We start from the raw sequence: 19,213 nt of genomic DNA, 5'->3' as shown, positions 1-19,213 counted from the left end.
GCACTAATTGATTGTCCGGCCGTCTCATGTCGTCAAACGACTGCTTTAGCGTGTTGACACTATCCCGTAGTTCCATAAATAAAGGCATCCATTCTGGTGTCGACTCCCTAGGGGGTGACATCCTCATATTTGGCAATTGCTCCGCCTCCACACCAATATCGTCCTCATACATGTCGACACACACGTACCGACACACAGCAGACACACAGGGAATGCTCCTAACGAAGACAGGACCCACTAGCCCTTTGGGGAGACAGAGGGAGAGTTTGCCAGCACACACCAAAAGCGCTATATATATATCAGGGATAGCCTTATAATAAGTGCTCCCTTATAGCTGCTTTGTTATATCAAAATATCGCCATAAATGTGCCCCCCCCTCTCTGTTTTACCCTGTTTCTGTAGTGCAGTGCAGGGGAGAGACTTGGGAGCCGTCCTGACCAGCGGAGCTGTGAGAGGAAATGGCGCCGTGTGCTGAGGAGATAGGCCCCGCCCCTTTTCTGGCGGGCTCGTCTCCCGCTATTTAGAAAAATTAGGCAGGGGTTAAATATCTCCATATAGCCTCTAGGGCTATATGTGAGGTATTTTTAGCCTTTATAGGTAATCATTTGCCTCCCAGGGCGCCCCCCTCCCAGCGCCCTGCACCCTCAGTGACTGCCGTGTGAAGTGTGCTGAGAGGAAAATGGCGCACAGCTGCAGTGCTGTGCGCTACCTTTAGAAGACTGCAGGAGTCTTCAGCCGCCGATTCTGGACCTCTTCTGATTTCAGCATCTGCAAGGGGGCCGGCGGCGTGGCTCCGGTGACCATCCAGGCTGTACCTGTGATCGTCCCTCTGGAGCTTGATGTCCAGTAGCCAAGAAACCAATCCATCCTGCACGCAGGTGAGTTGACTTCTTCTCCCCTCAGTCCCTCGCTGCAGTGATCCTGTTGCCAGCAGGAATCACTGTAAAATAAAAAACCTAGCTAAACTTTTTCTAAGCAGCTCTTTAGGAGAGCCACCTAGATTGCACCCTTCTCGGCCGGGCACAAAAATCTAACTGGAGTCTGGAGGAGGGTCATAGGGGGAGGAGCCAGTGCACACCACCTGATCGGAAAAAGCTTTACTTTTTGTGCCCTGTCTCCTGCGGAGCCGCTATTCCCCATGGTCCTTTCAGGAACCCCAGCATCCACTAGGACGATAGAGAAATAGGCACTGACATGGTGGGAAGGGGTGGCACTATGTTGGAGAAGGGGGTACACTGGGCTTAATAAAGGAGGGAATACCCAGGGCTGGTAGGGTGGGAGACATTGGGATGGGAGGGGGGCCAGTGAGATGGTGGGGGACGCTAGGCAGGATGGGAAGGGGGCAGGGGGATCCCTGTGACTGAACTGGCAGGTAGGTTCTAGGTGGGGGGGCAATGACATCGATGGGCGCAGTGGGCTGGTGGGGGGAACACAAAGAATTACCCCTACCCACTGATATACCACCCCTGTACCCCCACACTAACACTGTTGATGGCCCCCTGCTATGGAAACTGTTCCCTCGTACTGGCATTGAGAAGAGTGGACGGAAGGTACCAGGGGTAGGATGGGGAGCGGACCTTTACCTGATGTCAGATATGGAGATCTGGCTGCAGCAGGGCCGGTGCTAGGGTGTTCGGCGCCCCCCTGCAAACTATAAATTTGCGCCCTCCCATAATCCTTTGGCGCGCGCCGGGAAAAGGGGTGTGATCTCACAAGTAAGGGGCATGGCAACACAATAGTACCCCCATTTAAATTTACGCCAAAATGTAGCACAATCTTATTTATCTTATACGTAATGCCCCACCCGTAGTAGTAGCGTTCTTATGCATAATGCCCCCCCCAGTAGTATTAGCGTCCTTATACATAATGCCTCCCCAGTAGTAGTAGCGTTCTTATACGTAGTGCACCCCCAGTAGTAGTAACATCCTTATACATAATGCCCCCCAGTAGTAGTAGCGTCCTTACATGTAACGCCCGCCAGTAGTAGTAGCGTCCTTATACGTAATGCCCCCCGAGTAGTAGTAGCGTCCTTACACGTAATGGCCCCCCCAGTAGTAGTAGTGTCCTTACATGTGATGCCCCCCCAGTAGTAGTCAAGTTGTTATACGTAATGCCCCCCCTGTAGTTGCGTCCTTACACGTAATGCACCCCCCCAGTAGTAGCGTCCATAAAACGTGTGCGCACACACACAATTCACACACATAGACACACACACACACACACATTTCTCTGTCACCCACCACTTACCTAAGCCACTGTCTCCCTCAGTACAGCACTGCAGCAGCCTGGTCCGTGTAGCTCCGCCCCTTCTGTCCCGTTTAGCTCCGCCCATTCAGGTCCGTGTAGCTCCGCCCCCTCCTTTGATATGTACCGAGCCACTGACACACAGGTGAGGGTTGAGGGGTGGGGGGGGAGTGGGCTTTTCATGCTGCCAGCGCCGCACAGCAGCTGGCAGCAGCACGGGTGTCAGGACGGCACTCAGCAGCAGGACGCGGACCGGACAGAGGGGGACTTCAGTGCAGTCTAGCAACAGGACTGCACCATCTCCCCCCGTACTGCAGGGGGCTGCCGCCGCGTCCCATTTTCTCTTACAGTGTCGTGCACAGCACTATCAATTAAAAAAAAATCTTCTTCTAAACGACATGGGGGGCACGTGCCTTGGTGCCCCCCCCCCTGTATCCGCCACTGGGTCCAGTGAAAACCACTCTGGCATTTGACCTGCACACCGAAAAGGCCTCTTAGGCCACACCCATCTTCTTCATCAACGGAACACATTGATGGATTGTTACTGCAACTCTGATCCGACTCCGGATCCTCAGACCTCTTTCCACAGGAAAACAGAAAACCTAAACTGTTCAGTATCTACTCTGATACCCACCTCCGACATATGCGTCGTTGGGAACAACAGCCAATCCCTGTGTTGGAGAACAGTCAGAGGGAAACAACGATTTGCACCACTTGTTTCTTGACCTCGCCTTAATCAGGAGAGTGTCTCAGTACAGAATAACAATGGCTCTTACTATTGAAAGAATACCATCCTACTGCCATCACTCCGGTGAAATGGCAAAGACAATCCTGGATATCAACCCAGGTAAGCTGAATGCGGAGAAAAAACGCAAATAAACCCCTTTCTACCTTTTTTTTTTTTAAACAGAGACAGCAGGACAATGTCCTGAACGTGACGCAACTCTGGTATGGCGTCGCGTACTACCTCCCCTTCCAGAGGGGAATCGGTAAGATCTATTTGAAAAATCAGTGAGGAGAATCATCTGTAAACTTCAGTATGTCCCCCTATGGATTCTATTATTAACAGGCCCAAGTCCATTCCCGGACTGACTGTAGAGTATTAGACGAGTTCCCACCGGTGTGGGCTCCAGCCAGATAGACCCAGCGACATGCGGTGGATGTGGTAGACACAGAAAACGACATCCGCCTCTGCGAACCTAACAAGGCTGCAGAACTCTTACCTTTTCACCTTCCACTATCTGCGCAGAAAGGGAAAAAAGAACGGTAACGAACCGGTTAAAATGACTGCATCCCACAACAGAATGCGTCACCAACCGTTGTGAGGGAATCTAACTCACGAAGGTAGACCTACCAGTGGTATCCGCCGAGATCGACTTAACTGAGGCATCCCCAAACAGCGGTACACCGTCCCAGGGAAAAAACAAAAACAGTTTCTCTCAGAGTCAGCCTCAGCATTCCCCCAGCCACACCTCCTGCAGTCACACGGCAGCCTGCCGCAATGTTATAGAGAAGAATCAACATAAGAAACATCCCCTCTCTCTTTAGGGTAATTCTGTCGGATGCCTTTCCGAATACAAACACTCCCCCATGTGCATGTAATGCAAATAACTCCAAAGCATAGAAATAAAATATCACTTAGCTTCCTGTGTACGATCCTTTGTGACAGGGCCCCGTGTCGACCAGGAGTTGACTTTCACAGTATTCTATCCGCGGCGGGAAAGGAATAAACATTCGAACTCCTTGTGAGGATGTGAGACCAACTCGTCACGGCCGACCTAGAGCTTTATCAACAGAGCGACCAGCACATGAGAAGGAATGCTTTTACTTCAGCATTCATTGGAAATCGTAATACGAACATACATATTGTAATACACATATCCTAACTATGTATCTCTCGCTATATATATATATATATATATATATATATATATATATATATATATATATATATATATATATATATATATATATATGTATATATGTATATATATATATATATATATATATATATATATATATATATATATATATATAAAAACATACATATAAGCGGATTGTCCAGAATCGTCGGGTCCCTAGTGACATTAATGTGTTCTGAATGTGTATGACCATGCACTGAAATGCCCCAGTTGTGGATCTAGCAGGAAACTTTATAGTCGACAGAAAACCTGGTATTCGTCGACAGCAGGGAGTAGTAACTAGGCAAAAATAACATTCTTGCAACCCCGAGGGGTCAGAGGGAAGTATACATATATAATTTTAATAACAATTCCCCACATATACTACCATGTCTGTGCTCGAGCTACAGGCCCATGGAACCGTACCATACATATAAATATATATACAGGTATAAGGCAGTTACAGAATGTTAATTTACACCCAGTAAGAACAGTTGGTGCAGACAAGGTCACCGACATACTACTGTGTCTCCCATACAGTGTTTACTTTTAACAAGCATACAACTACCGACCTGCTGAAACTGTATCTACCGAATCAAGTACCAACAGGCGTCGGCGATGCCGACAGTGATCCCCACAGCTGTTTGTGACAGAGCACTCATGCATGTCGACATATGTTGACTAAAACGCTATAGTGGGTACATCTGACAGGGAACACACAGAGATATATGCACAACAATAATGATTACATGCCCATTATCTAAAATAGTGCTATATTTCCCTCTATATAGCACTAAAACACTGTGCCCCCCCCTCGTTTGCACTTATACATTGCTTTGGCAAGGACATGGAGAAAATGGTGCTGAATCTTGTTGTGAGGGCTAAGCCCCGCCCCTTCTCGGCGCGCTTCAGCCCCACTATTAAAATAACTTTTTATGCTGGCGGGGGTCCGTATACAGTGCCCACACACTGTACACGTGTTGCCACACTCAAAGAGATAAATATTGCTGCCCAGGGCGCCCCCCCTGCACCCTTGCAAAGCCGTTGGTGTATGGGAGCAATGGCACGCAGCGCAGCCGCTGCTTTATACTGGCGGGGGTATCGTAAACGGTGCCCGGGCACCGAATATGCATCTCTTGCCAGCGGTTTTGACCCTCAGTAACTTGCTGCCCAGGGCGCTCCCCCCCAACGCCCTGCACCCTGCGAGTGCTGTTGGTGTGTGGGAGCATGGAGCGCAGCGCGACCGCCGCGCTGTACCTCCATTACTGAAGTCTTCTGTCGTCACTCTTCTGTTCTTCACATACTCACCCGGCTTCTTTCTTCTGGCTTCTATGAGGGGGGTGACGGCGCGGCTCCGGGAACAAGCAGCTAGGCGCACCAAGTGATCGAACCCTCTGGAGCTAATGGTGTCCAGTAGCCTAAGAAGCAGAGCCCTTAACTCACAGAAGTAGGTCTGACTTCTCTCCCCTCAGTCCCACGAAGCAGGGAGCCTGTAGCCAGCAGTTCTCTCTGAAAATAAAAAACCTAACAAAGTCTTTTAGAGAAACTCAGGATAGCTCCCCTAGTGTGTGACCAGTCACTCCTGGGCACAAAGTCAAACTGAGGTCTGGAGGAGGGGCATAGAGGTAGGAGCCAGTTCACACCCATTCAAAGTCTTATAGTGTGCCCATGTCTCCTGCGGATCCAGTCTATACCCCATGGTCCTTACAGAGTCCCCAGCATCCTCTAGGACGTATGAGAAATTAGATTAAAAATAATTAAAAAAAAAAAGAAGTCCGAGATGTATGCCTTCTGCTATTGTAGTGACCTATGGTCATTAGAAGACCATTATCTTGCCAGAGGAACACCGAATCATTGGTGGTTTGTTACAGTGCACCTAGGGGGTTATTCAGAGATGGACGCAAGATCTGTGTTCATCCACTCACATGATGGGGGCTGCCCAGCATGAGTTATCACTGCCCTTCGCTATTTACCTGCGGATGTATTGATTTGAGGTTGACCCCTGCCTGCACACATCACACAGCCACCTCAGAAAACGGTCTGGACAACCCTTTGTTGTCCGGACCGCGCTCATTAGACACTGTGTCGACGCCCCCTCCCCCTCCCCCATGGCAGCCACTGTCAGTCACCTTGCGGCCACATCCTGCCACATGGTGAAGGGTCACATGTGCGCAGACCCAATGGACGCGACCCCTGCATGTGAACGCAGCGGCCATCTCTGAATAAGGCCCCGAATGCATACACACCGCGGACTTAGCCGCTTTGTGGGCCAAACCCATATTCACTAGGAACATCATCAATAGGCAGCATCCACACCAACATTGGTTCAGACCATGAAATAATGAATACCTGTTTATCTTTAGCAGACATCAATTATATTTAAAAAGGTTCCAGTGCTGTAAAGTTTGAAATAGCTTCCAAACGGACATCATTGCCAACAAAGCCAATAAACAGCGATAGGGAGCATTAGCTGGCATTTATTTGCCCATAGGGAGTAACCGGTACAAAAGGGAGAAGAAGACTTGCCATGTTCATTTTTCCTTGTTAATGTTCTTCAGTGTTTGTCACACCAGCGATGAAAGCGTTTTCCATTACATATTAGAAACACCCCGCTGAGCAAGTGAATCAGGAACAGGTCGAGGTCATAGTAACAGAACATAGAATCGTGTTAACGCATTTGACGCCTGAGTTATAAAAGTGTCTTTTGAATCAAGGCTGCGTCAGGCGATTAGTTTGGGAAACCCATCAGGTCCTAACAGCTGCAGGGAGAGATCTTGTGATTCCGCAGGGCCTGGGCCTGGCTGCAACGTGAAACAACAAACAGACAAATATCACATAAGTCTATTAGACGACAGCTGGATACAGGAAGAAAAAAGTACTGAATTAACACCTGTTTACTTAGATAATAAATAATCCCATCCCCAAAGTCATCTAAGGATCTGCACTGAAAGGCCATCAGCCGCTAAAAACAAGCACAGAGCCCTCACTCTGCTGCAGTAGCCACCAGGGGGAGCTCTGCACTAAAAGCAGCAGTCTGAGTTAGTGGCTTGTGGCACTGCAGGCACAGGCTGGGCACCAGATGTGGGTAATCTCTTTATGGAGTCTACTTACTAAGCCGTGGATGGAGATAAAGTACCAGCCAATCAGCTTCTGACTGTCATGTCACAGGCTGTGTTTGAATGGCAGTTAGGAGCTGATTGGCTAGTACTTTATCTCTGTCCAAGGCTTAATCAATAAACCCATCTCTGTCTGCTAGAGGAAAGTATCATGCATTGCTGACACACTGTGTTGGGAGTTGCTAGTACACGTTTGGAAGCGGTGTTGGATAGGGGCATCAAGGGCCCACTGGGGTCATCCAGTGGCAGGGGCCCATGTTAGTAGGAGGAGGATCCCTCTTACCCCACCCCGAAAAGTGGGGCCCACCAGGGGGGTGGGGGTTTGAAGTGCCCCTGTGGGCCAGTCCAACCCTACTGGGAAGTAATGGTACATGTTGGGCAGACTCATTCCCAACAGTTCTGTAGTAACGTTCAGCACCCGACAACTATTTCCTTACAATGTTACTGGCGCCTGGCTTGTAGAAACAAAATCGTCCAAGACCTGTTGTTACGTATTTACAGTTCTTAATATCTTTCAGGACTGCAGAGTTTTTAAGCTCATTTATAAAATGCCGAAAACGCTTCTCTGCTCCTGCACGGTACTTGCCTGTGTGACGATCATATAGCGGACACCGCCTGGGCACACATCCGCTGTAGAAACGGACAACAGCTCCTGAGATAGGGGAGCTGGGATAACTGGTAACCCCTTCAGATATCTGTAAACACATGGTCAACGACACAAGATGAACGCGATTCAAACACCACTTAGGAGATAATAGAAATATATATATATTTCAGCAAATTATAGGTCACCTTTACGGAGGAGAGTAAAAAGGACTAGTAGGACAGAACGGACTCCTCCCCATATTTCAGACATCCAATCAGATGCTGTCATGTTGAATCACATGGGAGGGAGCCCTGCTGGTCTACTAGACAGGTGCCCTTCAAATATAAACCAATACTATATGAATTCCTGGACTGCTCTCAGAAATGGATTTATATATAAAGATTAGACATTAAAACCCCTAATTCTGACGCAGTTGTACAGGCCTAATACATATAGAGGATAGTCCATAAGTGTGGAAACACCCTTATATAAAGGAAATGAGTAAGGAAATATTAATCCAATGTCTACACATAGGATATGGGAGTGGGGGAAAACTTTTTAGGGTATGATGGCTTCTTGAAGTCGTCCATCTTTTATGCAATGCTAATTTTTTAATTGGGAAGTTAGTCATGTGACATATTAAACAGGTGCAAAATTTCATAAGAAACACCATAGTGTTCTTCATTTTAACGGATCTTTATTCATTCTTGAGTTTTAACGTAGTTTCATATCCTATAAACGTTATGTTAAAACTCAAGAATGAAAGAAAAAAAAAAAAGAAGGATACGTGAACACAAAAGAACATTGTATGTCTTATAAATTTCTGCATCTGTTAGATATGTCACATAACTACCTTCCCAATGAAAAAAAAAAAAAAAAAATAGTTGCAACCAAGATGGCCACCATACTGATGACACACTCTAAAAGGTTTTCCCCCACTCCCAAATCACATGTGTAGACACTAGATTAAATATTTCCTTACTGATCACACTTATGGACCACATATTTTATATATATATATATATATATATATATATATATATATATATATATTTTTCTTTCTTTCATGAGAATATTGTTTTTGTGCCTATAATCTGCATTCCTGAATCAGCATTGGGACTTGTACTGCAGGTTTTCATGGCGTTTTAGTCATTGACCATAGCCTACTACATACAATATATCTAGGTCATTCTTAAAGAGGTCTAAACCGCATGCACGTGAAATACAAGGAAATTGTAGATATATGATCTTTTTAAAGATGGAAAAAATTAGAAACTATTTTACAGATCCCTAAGGTTATGGGACAGGTCCCTTCTAGACTTTTAATCCTGTAAGAAATGTAGGTACAATTCAGATGTAGATCACTCAGGAGTACAGAAGGGACATTACACAGGTAACAGCGAATTGCGTGCAGAAGTTATTGGCATCAGTGAGCTGAGCAGACTCCGAGACATTCAGGGACCATCCTGTGGAAACTAGATATTTCTGGCCTAGAAATGCATCTCCCACTGAGAGTACTTGAAGTACAGTTTACACTATTGTAGCTATGAGAAAACCCCTCAGTTACATAATGTATGCATAGGAGGAACTGTATCATAATGTGGGGCTTTTATTAGATTATTCCAACAGTATGTTGGGCTTATATTAGAGTAATGCCTTATAAATGGATGCAAAAACTAAACTGGACCCCCCCCCCCTCAAAAAAAAAACAAAAAAAAAAAAACCATACAGTAAAAACAGAACATAATTTTATAGTGAGTGGTTAACACTGAGCATCAAACATTGATACTCCTACCACTTTGAGATACTGAGCCAGAGTAAAATAAAACTAAAAAGGAGTAATATGCACCTTGGTAGAAAAATGGTGCACTGCAGATGGGGCACTTGCTCTGACGTAAGCCCATTTTGTAGAATGTTGAATGGACAGCCATCACCATGGCTTGCAATTACTAGCTCTGGACTGGCAATAGCACCCGGACCAGCTAGCCCTGAGGTCTTTCCTGCACTATGGTCCTAAGTGATAGAAGCATCTTTGTTTTATTTAGGAAGAATAGATGCAGTACTCTAAATTTTCTTTTATACTCTGAATAAATCTCACACTAAACAGAATAATCTGGTTTTACGCTTTGCTGCTACTTACGGGTCCCCGTTAGCCTCCGGTGGAAAGCAGCATTTCACAACCTCCACAAACTCATTGACTGTTGATTCCAGGGTGAAGATGACAGCATTAGGACCTGCATCAAAGCTGTATGCAACCTACATGAGTAGAGAGCCGCGATTAATAACTGGACACAGAGATTCCAAAATCACTGCATGGGTTCCAACTTTTGGTAACATTTCATGAAGAGAGAGAAACAAGTTTACGGATAACAGCATACCTGGGCTTTGTGCAATTTCTGTCTTACCTTGGTCTGACCATAATGGCCGTTATACCGATGGACCAGGCTGATTATTCTTTGTGAAACCTGGTTAAGATAAAAGATAGGCGGATAGGTGTCAAGGCAAGTAGCATGGAACTGATTACTGTCCTTCATGGTCAGCTGCCCAAAGGCTTCAAAATCCTTTCTCCTGATCGCTTCAATCATCTCAGCCATTCGGCCCGGCACCACTGACTCGGCCCGGAGCTGAAACAGAACAAAGCAGTCACAGAGACATTGGAAGATAATACGTCTATAAAATTCAGTCTGACGTCTTTAAAAATCTTAGTTCATCCACAGGAAGGAAAAAAATCAGCATCAAAGTAATTGGCTGTAAGAAAGGAAATTACATCCCTTCCATGCTGGCAATCTGACGTCCCCTGCATTCTTGCGCCAGTGTTGTATTTTCTGTTTTACTGGGAGGATGCTCCAAAACCATTCATGAATCTATCTACAGCGTCTGCTAAATCTTAACAGAGCGTCTTCCTTTATTTCATTGTTCTTAATGTAAAGATTCCATAGCTGGAGATTAAGGGTCTGAGGAAGAGTTACATGCATGTCTGTTTAGTGGATGGAACCATGGGTGTACGCATCTCAGCGGTGCCTCCATTTGCAGCTGAGTGGGTGCAAATGTGATGAATTTATACGTAAACTTAGTGTTTAGGGGTCATGTAGACGGCAATTCAAAAGGTCAGCATACACAGAGGTCAGTCCCATATCAGACAGTTATTTTGCACAAGGAGAGAGGGGCTGGTGCAGATGTGCAATGAGAGTAACGGCATCTGCTTCCACAAGCAGATGGATAGCAATATTGCAGCCAATGCTGAATAAAGTTGGAGCACCACATTGAAACGCCAAGCATGCAATGCGGCCGCACCTATGGCCAACTTGCGTGTTATTTAGTGGATAATTCTTAGTCTTATTTTTTCCAACTGAATATATAAAAACACAGTTCAAACACTCACACACATATAAATAGCGCTTATAAACAGTAGTAAAAACCACGGTTCACTGTGACTCCCAGCAAATTCTAATGACCAGTCTAGGAGCAGGAGCACTCACTCCATAGCATGTCTCATTATAGATAAAATAAAATAAAATAAACCCTTATTGGTGCACAGTAAAAAAGAAAAATAGAGCAGCATGGCAATGTGTTAGCTGTAGGCAATTATAAGCCTGATCTACCATTTCCATTATGGCTGGATCACAAAAGCACAACATAATTGGCCTGTGTACATGGGCAGGGACCAACTACAATGGCGGAGATCGGACTCTACCTTGAGCAATGGGCTGGTCTCCACGCTGGTCTGCATGCCGGCAGTACTTCCCACGTGTTTCTTTTCAGCACTGGCCTGAAACATTAGATAGATAATGAAGTCCATTACTGGACGCTAGGGTCTAATGCAGTTATTCGTAACAGAAAAATGTCCCCAGTGCTGCATACAGCCAGGGCTGTACAGAACTTCTATAGTTACCACCAATATCAGAATCCGCAGTTCTGGCCAGTGAGATTCTGTTTCCACCTGCTGCGCCAGGCTGTCCTTGCCATCTTCTTTGTCTCCCATCAGCCACTGGACAAACCCTCCATACATACTTCGGCAGGCACTGCCGGAACCTTGCCTGGCTATCTCAGACAGTTCCCCCTCCACTCCGTACAGCTTCGCCAGGGAGTACACTGACAGATAAGGGAAGTAGGTTAGTACTTATATACAGCAAAAATTTCATGTCCCCTATATATCAAATGGTTAGGCCCGTTTTCTGTAAGTGAAGCCTGTTTAATGTCACAAAGCATGAGACTTGTAATGTGTAGAATGCCCCCATAAACAGCAAATGCAACAGAGACATTTGCAGACTACGGGGTACATGTAATGGGCTGCAAGTGCAGACAGCCGCCAAATTTGAAGGACCAATTCTTTAAAAGGCAAAACCAGGTTGTTCTATTATAGTAAAGGTGAGAGAATACTATTACACTGAATATCAGAACGTAATAAATTACTAGGATGTGTAAACTGCAAATGGGCGAGACAAAGTTTTCTATGGGTTGGGTAGATAATGTCAATGGTCGGGATGCTGGCGATCAGAATACCAACCGCGGCATCCCGACAGGAGAAGGCAAGTATACTTACCTTCCCCACATGGCCCCCTAATCCTCCCTCCATGCAGCCTAAACCTAACCTCCCCACACCCGCAGCTTGTACCTAACCCCCCTTCCCGCAGCTTAAACCTAACCCTCCCCTCGAAGCCTACTGCTAACCCTCGGGGTGGGGGCTACCCGCAGCCTAAACCTAACCTCCCCGGCCCACACCCTAACCCTCCCACCCACAGCCTAAACCTAATCCAAACTCTCCACCTCCCCCGTGCAGTTAATCTCTCCTATTGGTCGGTGAGTGGACATTCCAGATCCCAGTCGGAAATTCAGCACTGGTCTTGTTACACCACTTGTGACACTATCCGGGATGCCGGTGTCGGCATTCCGAGAAGTACCGGGATCCCAGCGTCGGTATTTCATCTGCCGGGATCCCAACCGCTGGGATCTTGAACAGATCCCTTTTCTGTCTGAAGCTAATGAAGAAACAAGAGATTAGAGGATCCTTCAAATCAGGAACATCTTCTGTTTCACTTAACGTAAAACAAAAGTTGCTTTACAAAAAGAAGCTATTATTAAAGTTAGCAGATACATATGTATTATACTTTACTAGACCATTATATATATATATATATATATATATATATATATATATATATATATATATATATATATATCATATTACCGTGTGTATACTAACATTTGCTGCATTGCTGAATGTAGGCCATTGCTCTATGTTACATGACAATAACTGGGAGAGAGGCTGTTAATGAAATTACTGAATAGGAAGCCTGCTGCGTGCATTTAAATATCTTCCCCCATAATCACCTTATCCCTGATATTTGTCCTTGTCCTTCCGATAATCTTCCCACACGACATATAACTGTGTTTTATTAGTAGCTCTTTCATATAAAGCAACCTGTATTTTTAAGTTTTATAGTCTTTATATTACTGGTTATGCAATTAATTTATTTATTTAGGGAAGGAGCATTAATAGAAAAAAACAAACAAACATTAACAGTAACGGAAACTGTACTTTACCAAAAAAAAAAAAAAAGCACACAGTTAAATCTAACTATGTTACTTAGTTGGTATGTTAAAGCTGCTTTCTCCCAATTAGCTCCAACTAGTGATCCCAGAGACATCCTTCCTTACCCAAACAGGCATATCCGGCGGCAGAAGACGCCAGCCCAGCAGCCGTGGGGAAGTTGTTGACTGAACATATGTGAACTTTGTCATTTAGGATCCTGGAAACTCCATCCTCGACGCCACCACTTCTCCTCTTCCTGGCCAGCCTGCGGACTAAGCGGAAACAGATTTCAACACAGAATGTTATTACCTAGATGGGGAAACCTACACTAGAGACTTGTACAATCATGGCGGAAGCTACTGCATTGGGCACTATTAGATCAGTTATCACTGGTGGGTTCCCACTAAAATGAATCTGCCACTCCCACGTGAAACTAAATGAGAAAAGCCATTGGTGGGCCAATACCCACTGATCGCAATGAGCCCACCCTCGTCCTTGTTCCTAGGTTTATCTGACTTCCCCATAAAGCAGAGGTTCCCAAACACGGTCCTCAAGGCACCCCAACGGTTCTGGTTTTAGGTATATCCATTGCTCAGCACAGATGGTTACATCAAATACACTGGGGTGCTAATTAAGTCACCTGTGGCCAAGCATGGATAAACCTAAAACCTGGACCGTTGGGGGTGCCTTGGGGACCGCGTTTGGGAACCTCTGCTCTAAAGGAAGGTGTCATCTAGGCAATGTGATAAGGCAAAAATGGCCTTTAGTAATTGCTTTCTTCTTTCCTCTCTCTCAAAATGATCCATGGGCAGGATGACATCTTACTTTTTAAACTACTAGAATTTAGTACTGATCTTTCTGCTACTTCTAATTTGCATATAGTACTGGTGGCAAAAGAAGGAATTTTTAAAACAATTGTTAAATCATAGAGATTATTCGCACTTTGAAGCGTCACATCACTCACTCTCTCGTAAACAGGACTGCAGGCGGGGGTGGTTAATATTATCCTCCTTCCCATTCAGCCATATCCGATCCTCGGCAAAGTCCCGGCTCGCAGCAACGGTGGTTGTGGTTTTCAGCTGCCATTTACAAAATGCAGAAAACATTAGAGAGACTGACAAGTGATACTCTGATTTATTCCTGTGTGATAGAGCACACGTTTAGTTATGTGTTATCTGTTCAGATACCTCTATAACATGGACGCACGTGTAGGAGACAAGTACAATGGTCAATAAACAGCCCTCTGACACATTTTATTTGTATGATTTGCTGTAATACATACAACACAGCACAATTACATGTATCCCTTTCACACCGCACAAATAACCCGGTTTCGATCTGATATATTGCCAGGCTGACAAGGGTCGCTGTGTGGTATAAAAGGGGTCATGGATGAATCCCCGGGTCGCCTGACCCAGTAATTCAACTCAGGTTATAAGAATTAATTACCGGGTCAGGCGCAGTGTGAACGGGTTATCCGGGTTGATGCGACCCGGTACCCGTTCACAGCATATAGAGAGGTGGCGTGGAAATGATCTTCTCTCCCAGCGCCACCACTGCACCCGTCCCCAATGCTGACTCTATCCTCCCCCCTGCCTGGCAACCCGACCCGTCGTATTGCCGGATCGGGATTGCAGTGGGTAGGGTCCAATGACGGGTCCCACCTGGGAAGGATCCGTTTCCAATTCCCGGGTGGGACCCGGCATTCTGATCTGAGATCTGTATCTGGGAGATGTCATACTGGCAACACCCAGTCAGCACAGAGTTATGACATAAATGGGTAAGATGTGGCTTTTGCATCCATTATCACTTTTATTGGTTTTAAATACAGATGTTTGGATTTTGTGGGTTTGATTCCCATTTATGGAATCAGCAAGGTCAGGCCCGGGGACTAAGGGGTCTATTTACTAAGCTTTGGACGGCACTAAAGTGGAAAGAGATAAAAGTACCAGCCAATCAGCTCCTAACTGTCATTTTTCAAACACAGCCTGTAACATGGCAGTTAGGAGCCGATTGGCTGGTACTTTATCTCCCGCCACATTTTCTCCGTCCAAGGTTTAGTAAATAGACCCTATATTACGAGTCTACAATAAGAATCTGTGACTAACCTGCTCCTGGTGGAGAGTAACGCTGAGGGAGGAGTTAATTGGTAGAATAAGTTGCTCGTTTCTTTTCCCCCCTGAAACAGAAATGGAATATGGATTAGGAAGAAGGCACCATTCCCAGTTTGGATGGTTCCCCTCCATGCTGGGAGGCAATAACTCCTTATACGAATAGTCTGCATCTTATCAGATAAATTAAGTATTAACAGAACTCACAGTATTTTATGACCGCGATGTTGACAGGGGCCGTACACGTCACTCTCCTCATCTTCAAGTCACTGTATTACTGCTAGAGGAGAGACATATTTCAGTCATCATTAGGCAGAAGCACATGTATATAACATGCAAGATATAATACATGGCAAGCCTGACATTATAATCCATACATGCAAACACGCAATGAGCAGCTATGGCTACACAATGACAGCGTGAGGTAATATTCATACATACCTGCAACGTCATAACAGAATATAATGTATACAACCACACAGCATTCTATTAAAAAAAAATAATAATTATATATATATATATATATATATATATATATATATATATATATATATATATATACACACACACACACACACACACACACACACACACACACACACACACACACACACACACAGGTTGAGTATCCCATATCCAAATATCCGAAATACGGAATATTCCGAAATACGGACTTTTTTGAGCGAGAGTGAGATAGTGAAACTTTTGTTTTTTGATGGCTCAATGTACACAAACTTTGTTTAATACACACAGTTATTAAAAATATTGTATTGAATGACCTTCAGACTGTGTATATAAGGTGTATATGAAACATAAATGAATTGTGTGAATGTAGACACACTTTGTTTAATGCACAAAGTTATAAAAAATATTGGCTAAAATGATCTTCAGGCTGTGTGTATAAGGTGCATATAAAACATAAATGCATTCTGTGCTTAGATTTAGGTCCCATTGCCATGATATCTCATTATGGTATGCAATTATTTCAAAATACGGAAAAATCCGATATCCAAAATACCTCTGGTCCCAAGCATTTTGGATAAGGGATACTCAACCTGTATGTATATGTATATGTATATGTATATGTATATATATATATATATATATATATATATATATATATATATATACACATACACACACATACGGGTTGAGTATCCCATATCCAAATATTCCGAAATACGGAATTTTCGGAGTGAGACTGAGATAGTGAAACCTTTGTTTTCTGATGGCTCAATGTACACAAACTTTGTTTAATACACAAAGTTATTACAAATATTGTATTTAATGACCTTCAGGCTGTGTGTATAAGGTGTATATGAAACATATGATTTGTGTGAATGTACACACACTTTGTCTAATGCACAAAGTTATTAAAAATATTGGCTAAAATGACCTTCAGGCTGTGTGTATAAGGGCCCTCATTCCGAGTTGTTCGCTCGCAAGGCGAATGTAGCAGAGTTACACACGCTAAGCCGCCGCCTACTGGGAGTGAATCTTAGCTTCTTAAAATTGCGACCGACGTAGGCGCAATATTGCGATTACAAACGAGATAGCAGTTTCTGAGTAGCTTCAGACTTACTCTGCCTGTGCGATCAGTTCAGTGCTTTTCGTTCCTGGCTGACGTCATAAACACACCCAGCGTTCGCCCAGACACTCCCGCCGTTTCTCCGGCCACTCCTGCGTTTTTTCCGGAAACGGTAGCGTTTCCAGCCACACGCCCCTAAAACGCCGTGCATCCGCCCAGTAACACCCATTTCCTGTCAATCACAATGCGAACGTCGGAGCGATGAAAAAGCCGTGAGTAAACTTACTTTCTTCATAGTAAAGTTACTTGGCGCAGTCGCAGTGCGAACATTGCGCATGCGCACTAAGAGAATTCTCACTGCGATGCGATGAAAAACTCCGAGCGAACAACTCGGAATGAGGGCCAAGGTGTATATGTAACATAAATGCATTCTGTGCTTAGACTTTGGTCCTATCACCATGATATCTCATTATGGTATGCAGTTATTCCAAAATACGGAAAAATCCGATATCCAAAATACGTCTGGTCCCAAGCATTTTGGATATGGGATACTCAAACTGTACTATCATCACCAGTACAGAATTACCCCTGAGACACCGCATTATAGGGCACAACGGTGGTGCGGAGATTAGGATTGCTACCTCACAGCATTGAGGTCATGGGGTAGATTCCAACAAGACTTTGTATGTGCAATATACTGGTTACAAGGATATACAGTTATATTTATATAACACAGTATACAGTAAATATATGCATTACACATCATGCCACCCAGATATATCACTTTACATATACTATAACACTGAATATATTATATATATGCATTATACCAGTGTACACCTTCATTACCGGTACATTAACCAGATATATCACTTTACATATACTAGAACACCGAATATAGTAAATATATGCAATAAAATCCTATAGATTGTAAGCTTGCGAGCAGGGCCCTCCTACCTCTGTCTGTCTGTTTTTGCCCAGTTTGTTCTATTACGGTTGTTCTAATTGTAAAACGCAACGGAATATGCTGCGCTATAGAAGAAACTGTGAATAAAGTAAATTAGATATAGGTAATATAATATAGTACACCCACATTCTCAATATATTCTACCAAATACATGGCACTACATAACACAACTTGCAGTACACTGACGCAACGTAACACAGTATGAAGTAAATATATGTAATATGACAGTATACCCCTATTTCCAATATATTTGCCCCAGATATATCACATATTATGCTACAGAGCACAGCTTCTAGTACACACAGGCAACATAACAGTACAAAGGAAGGATATACACACACACAGTAGTGCATCTCCTCAACAGTGGCAGCTGCATTACCGGTGAATGATCCGCAACCCAGGCCTCCTGTATGTAGCAGCAGCATGTACTACGAGTGTAACCTGCGTGTGTCACGTGGTTATTGTTGTCTCTCACAGTCACAACGCACTCTCAGCATATCAACAGCCGCATTCCTATTGGCCCGTGCAAAACCAGCTGCTTCCTCACCACCCAATCACCGCTCAGACCCCGCCTTCGTCCCACCCCCACCCCACCTGTTGACCTATAGCGCTCGTCGGAAGACTGAAGCCTGATGAAGCTGGGCATACACGATATCAGCAGATCTGCCAGATTATTGTGCTGTGTATTGGCGCGATCAGTCGGTCATGCTGAAATCTTCCGACATGTCTGTCGTCCTGCCTGTCTGCTAAGCCGGTACCTGTGCATGCCGATGGGACTTGAATGAAAAACAAGCCCAAAACAAGTGCAGTACCAGCGTCCTCACTCCTGCTGTCTCTCCACACACACACAGGCTCCCCACCCCCGTCCTTTCTCTTCCGGCTCTACACTATCCAATCCACCTCTTCCATTATGATCCTCTCTCACTTCCTGATTGCAGTTACTCCTTCGGGCCCTGAAGCCCAGTCTAGTGCAGTGGTTAGAGCTCCAGACTAGGCATCTTCCCTAAAACATAAAATGTGTATATATATATATATATATATATATATATATATATTTCTCTAACGTCCTAAGTGGATGCTGGGGACTCCGTAAGGACCATGGGGAATAGCGGCTCCGCAGGAGACTGGGCACATCTAAAGAAAGCTTTAGGACTAACTGGTGTGCACTGGCTCCTCCCCCTATGACCCTCCTCCAAGCCTCAGTTAGATTTCTGTGCCCGACGAGAA

General features: G+C 44.7%; 1 protein-coding gene across 11 annotated transcripts; it reads right to left on the bottom strand.

The window, feature by feature from the left end:
• Positions 1-6,497: 6,497 nt before the first annotated feature.
• Positions 6,498-18,909, bottom strand: MVD (mevalonate diphosphate decarboxylase). Of its 11 annotated transcripts, XM_063945646.1 has the most exons (12): positions 18,366-18,479; positions 17,977-18,063; positions 15,699-15,768; positions 15,489-15,559; positions 14,345-14,459; positions 13,506-13,652; positions 11,740-11,939; positions 11,542-11,616; positions 10,253-10,471; positions 9,988-10,103; positions 7,848-7,956; positions 6,498-6,946 (listed from the first exon to the last, which is right to left on the bottom strand). In XM_063945646.1, the coding sequence occupies exons 3-12, from the start codon at positions 15,748-15,750 to the stop codon at positions 6,866-6,868; spliced, it is 1,185 nt and encodes a 394-aa protein (XP_063801716.1). In that variant the 5' UTR covers positions 15,751-15,768; positions 17,977-18,063; positions 18,366-18,479; the 3' UTR covers positions 6,498-6,865. The 11 variants fall into 11 exon arrangements, with proteins under 11 accessions (XP_063801716.1, XP_063801709.1, XP_063801707.1 ...); XM_063945639.1 differs by lacking the exons at positions 6,498-6,946; positions 18,366-18,479 and adding an exon at positions 18,887-18,909 and having other exon boundaries at positions 7,788-7,956; XM_063945637.1 differs by lacking the exons at positions 6,498-6,946; positions 18,366-18,479 and adding an exon at positions 18,745-18,873 and having other exon boundaries at positions 7,788-7,956.
• Between the last annotated feature and the right edge of the window lie 304 nt (positions 18,910-19,213).

This window comes from Pseudophryne corroboree, chromosome 11, assembly GCF_028390025.1.
Source record: "Pseudophryne corroboree isolate aPseCor3 chromosome 11, aPseCor3.hap2, whole genome shotgun sequence".
Taxonomy (NCBI): Eukaryota; Metazoa; Chordata; class Amphibia; order Anura; family Myobatrachidae; genus Pseudophryne; species Pseudophryne corroboree.
The sequence above is the reverse complement of the archived record's forward strand: the minus strand, read 5'-3'. Positions and strand labels throughout refer to the sequence as shown.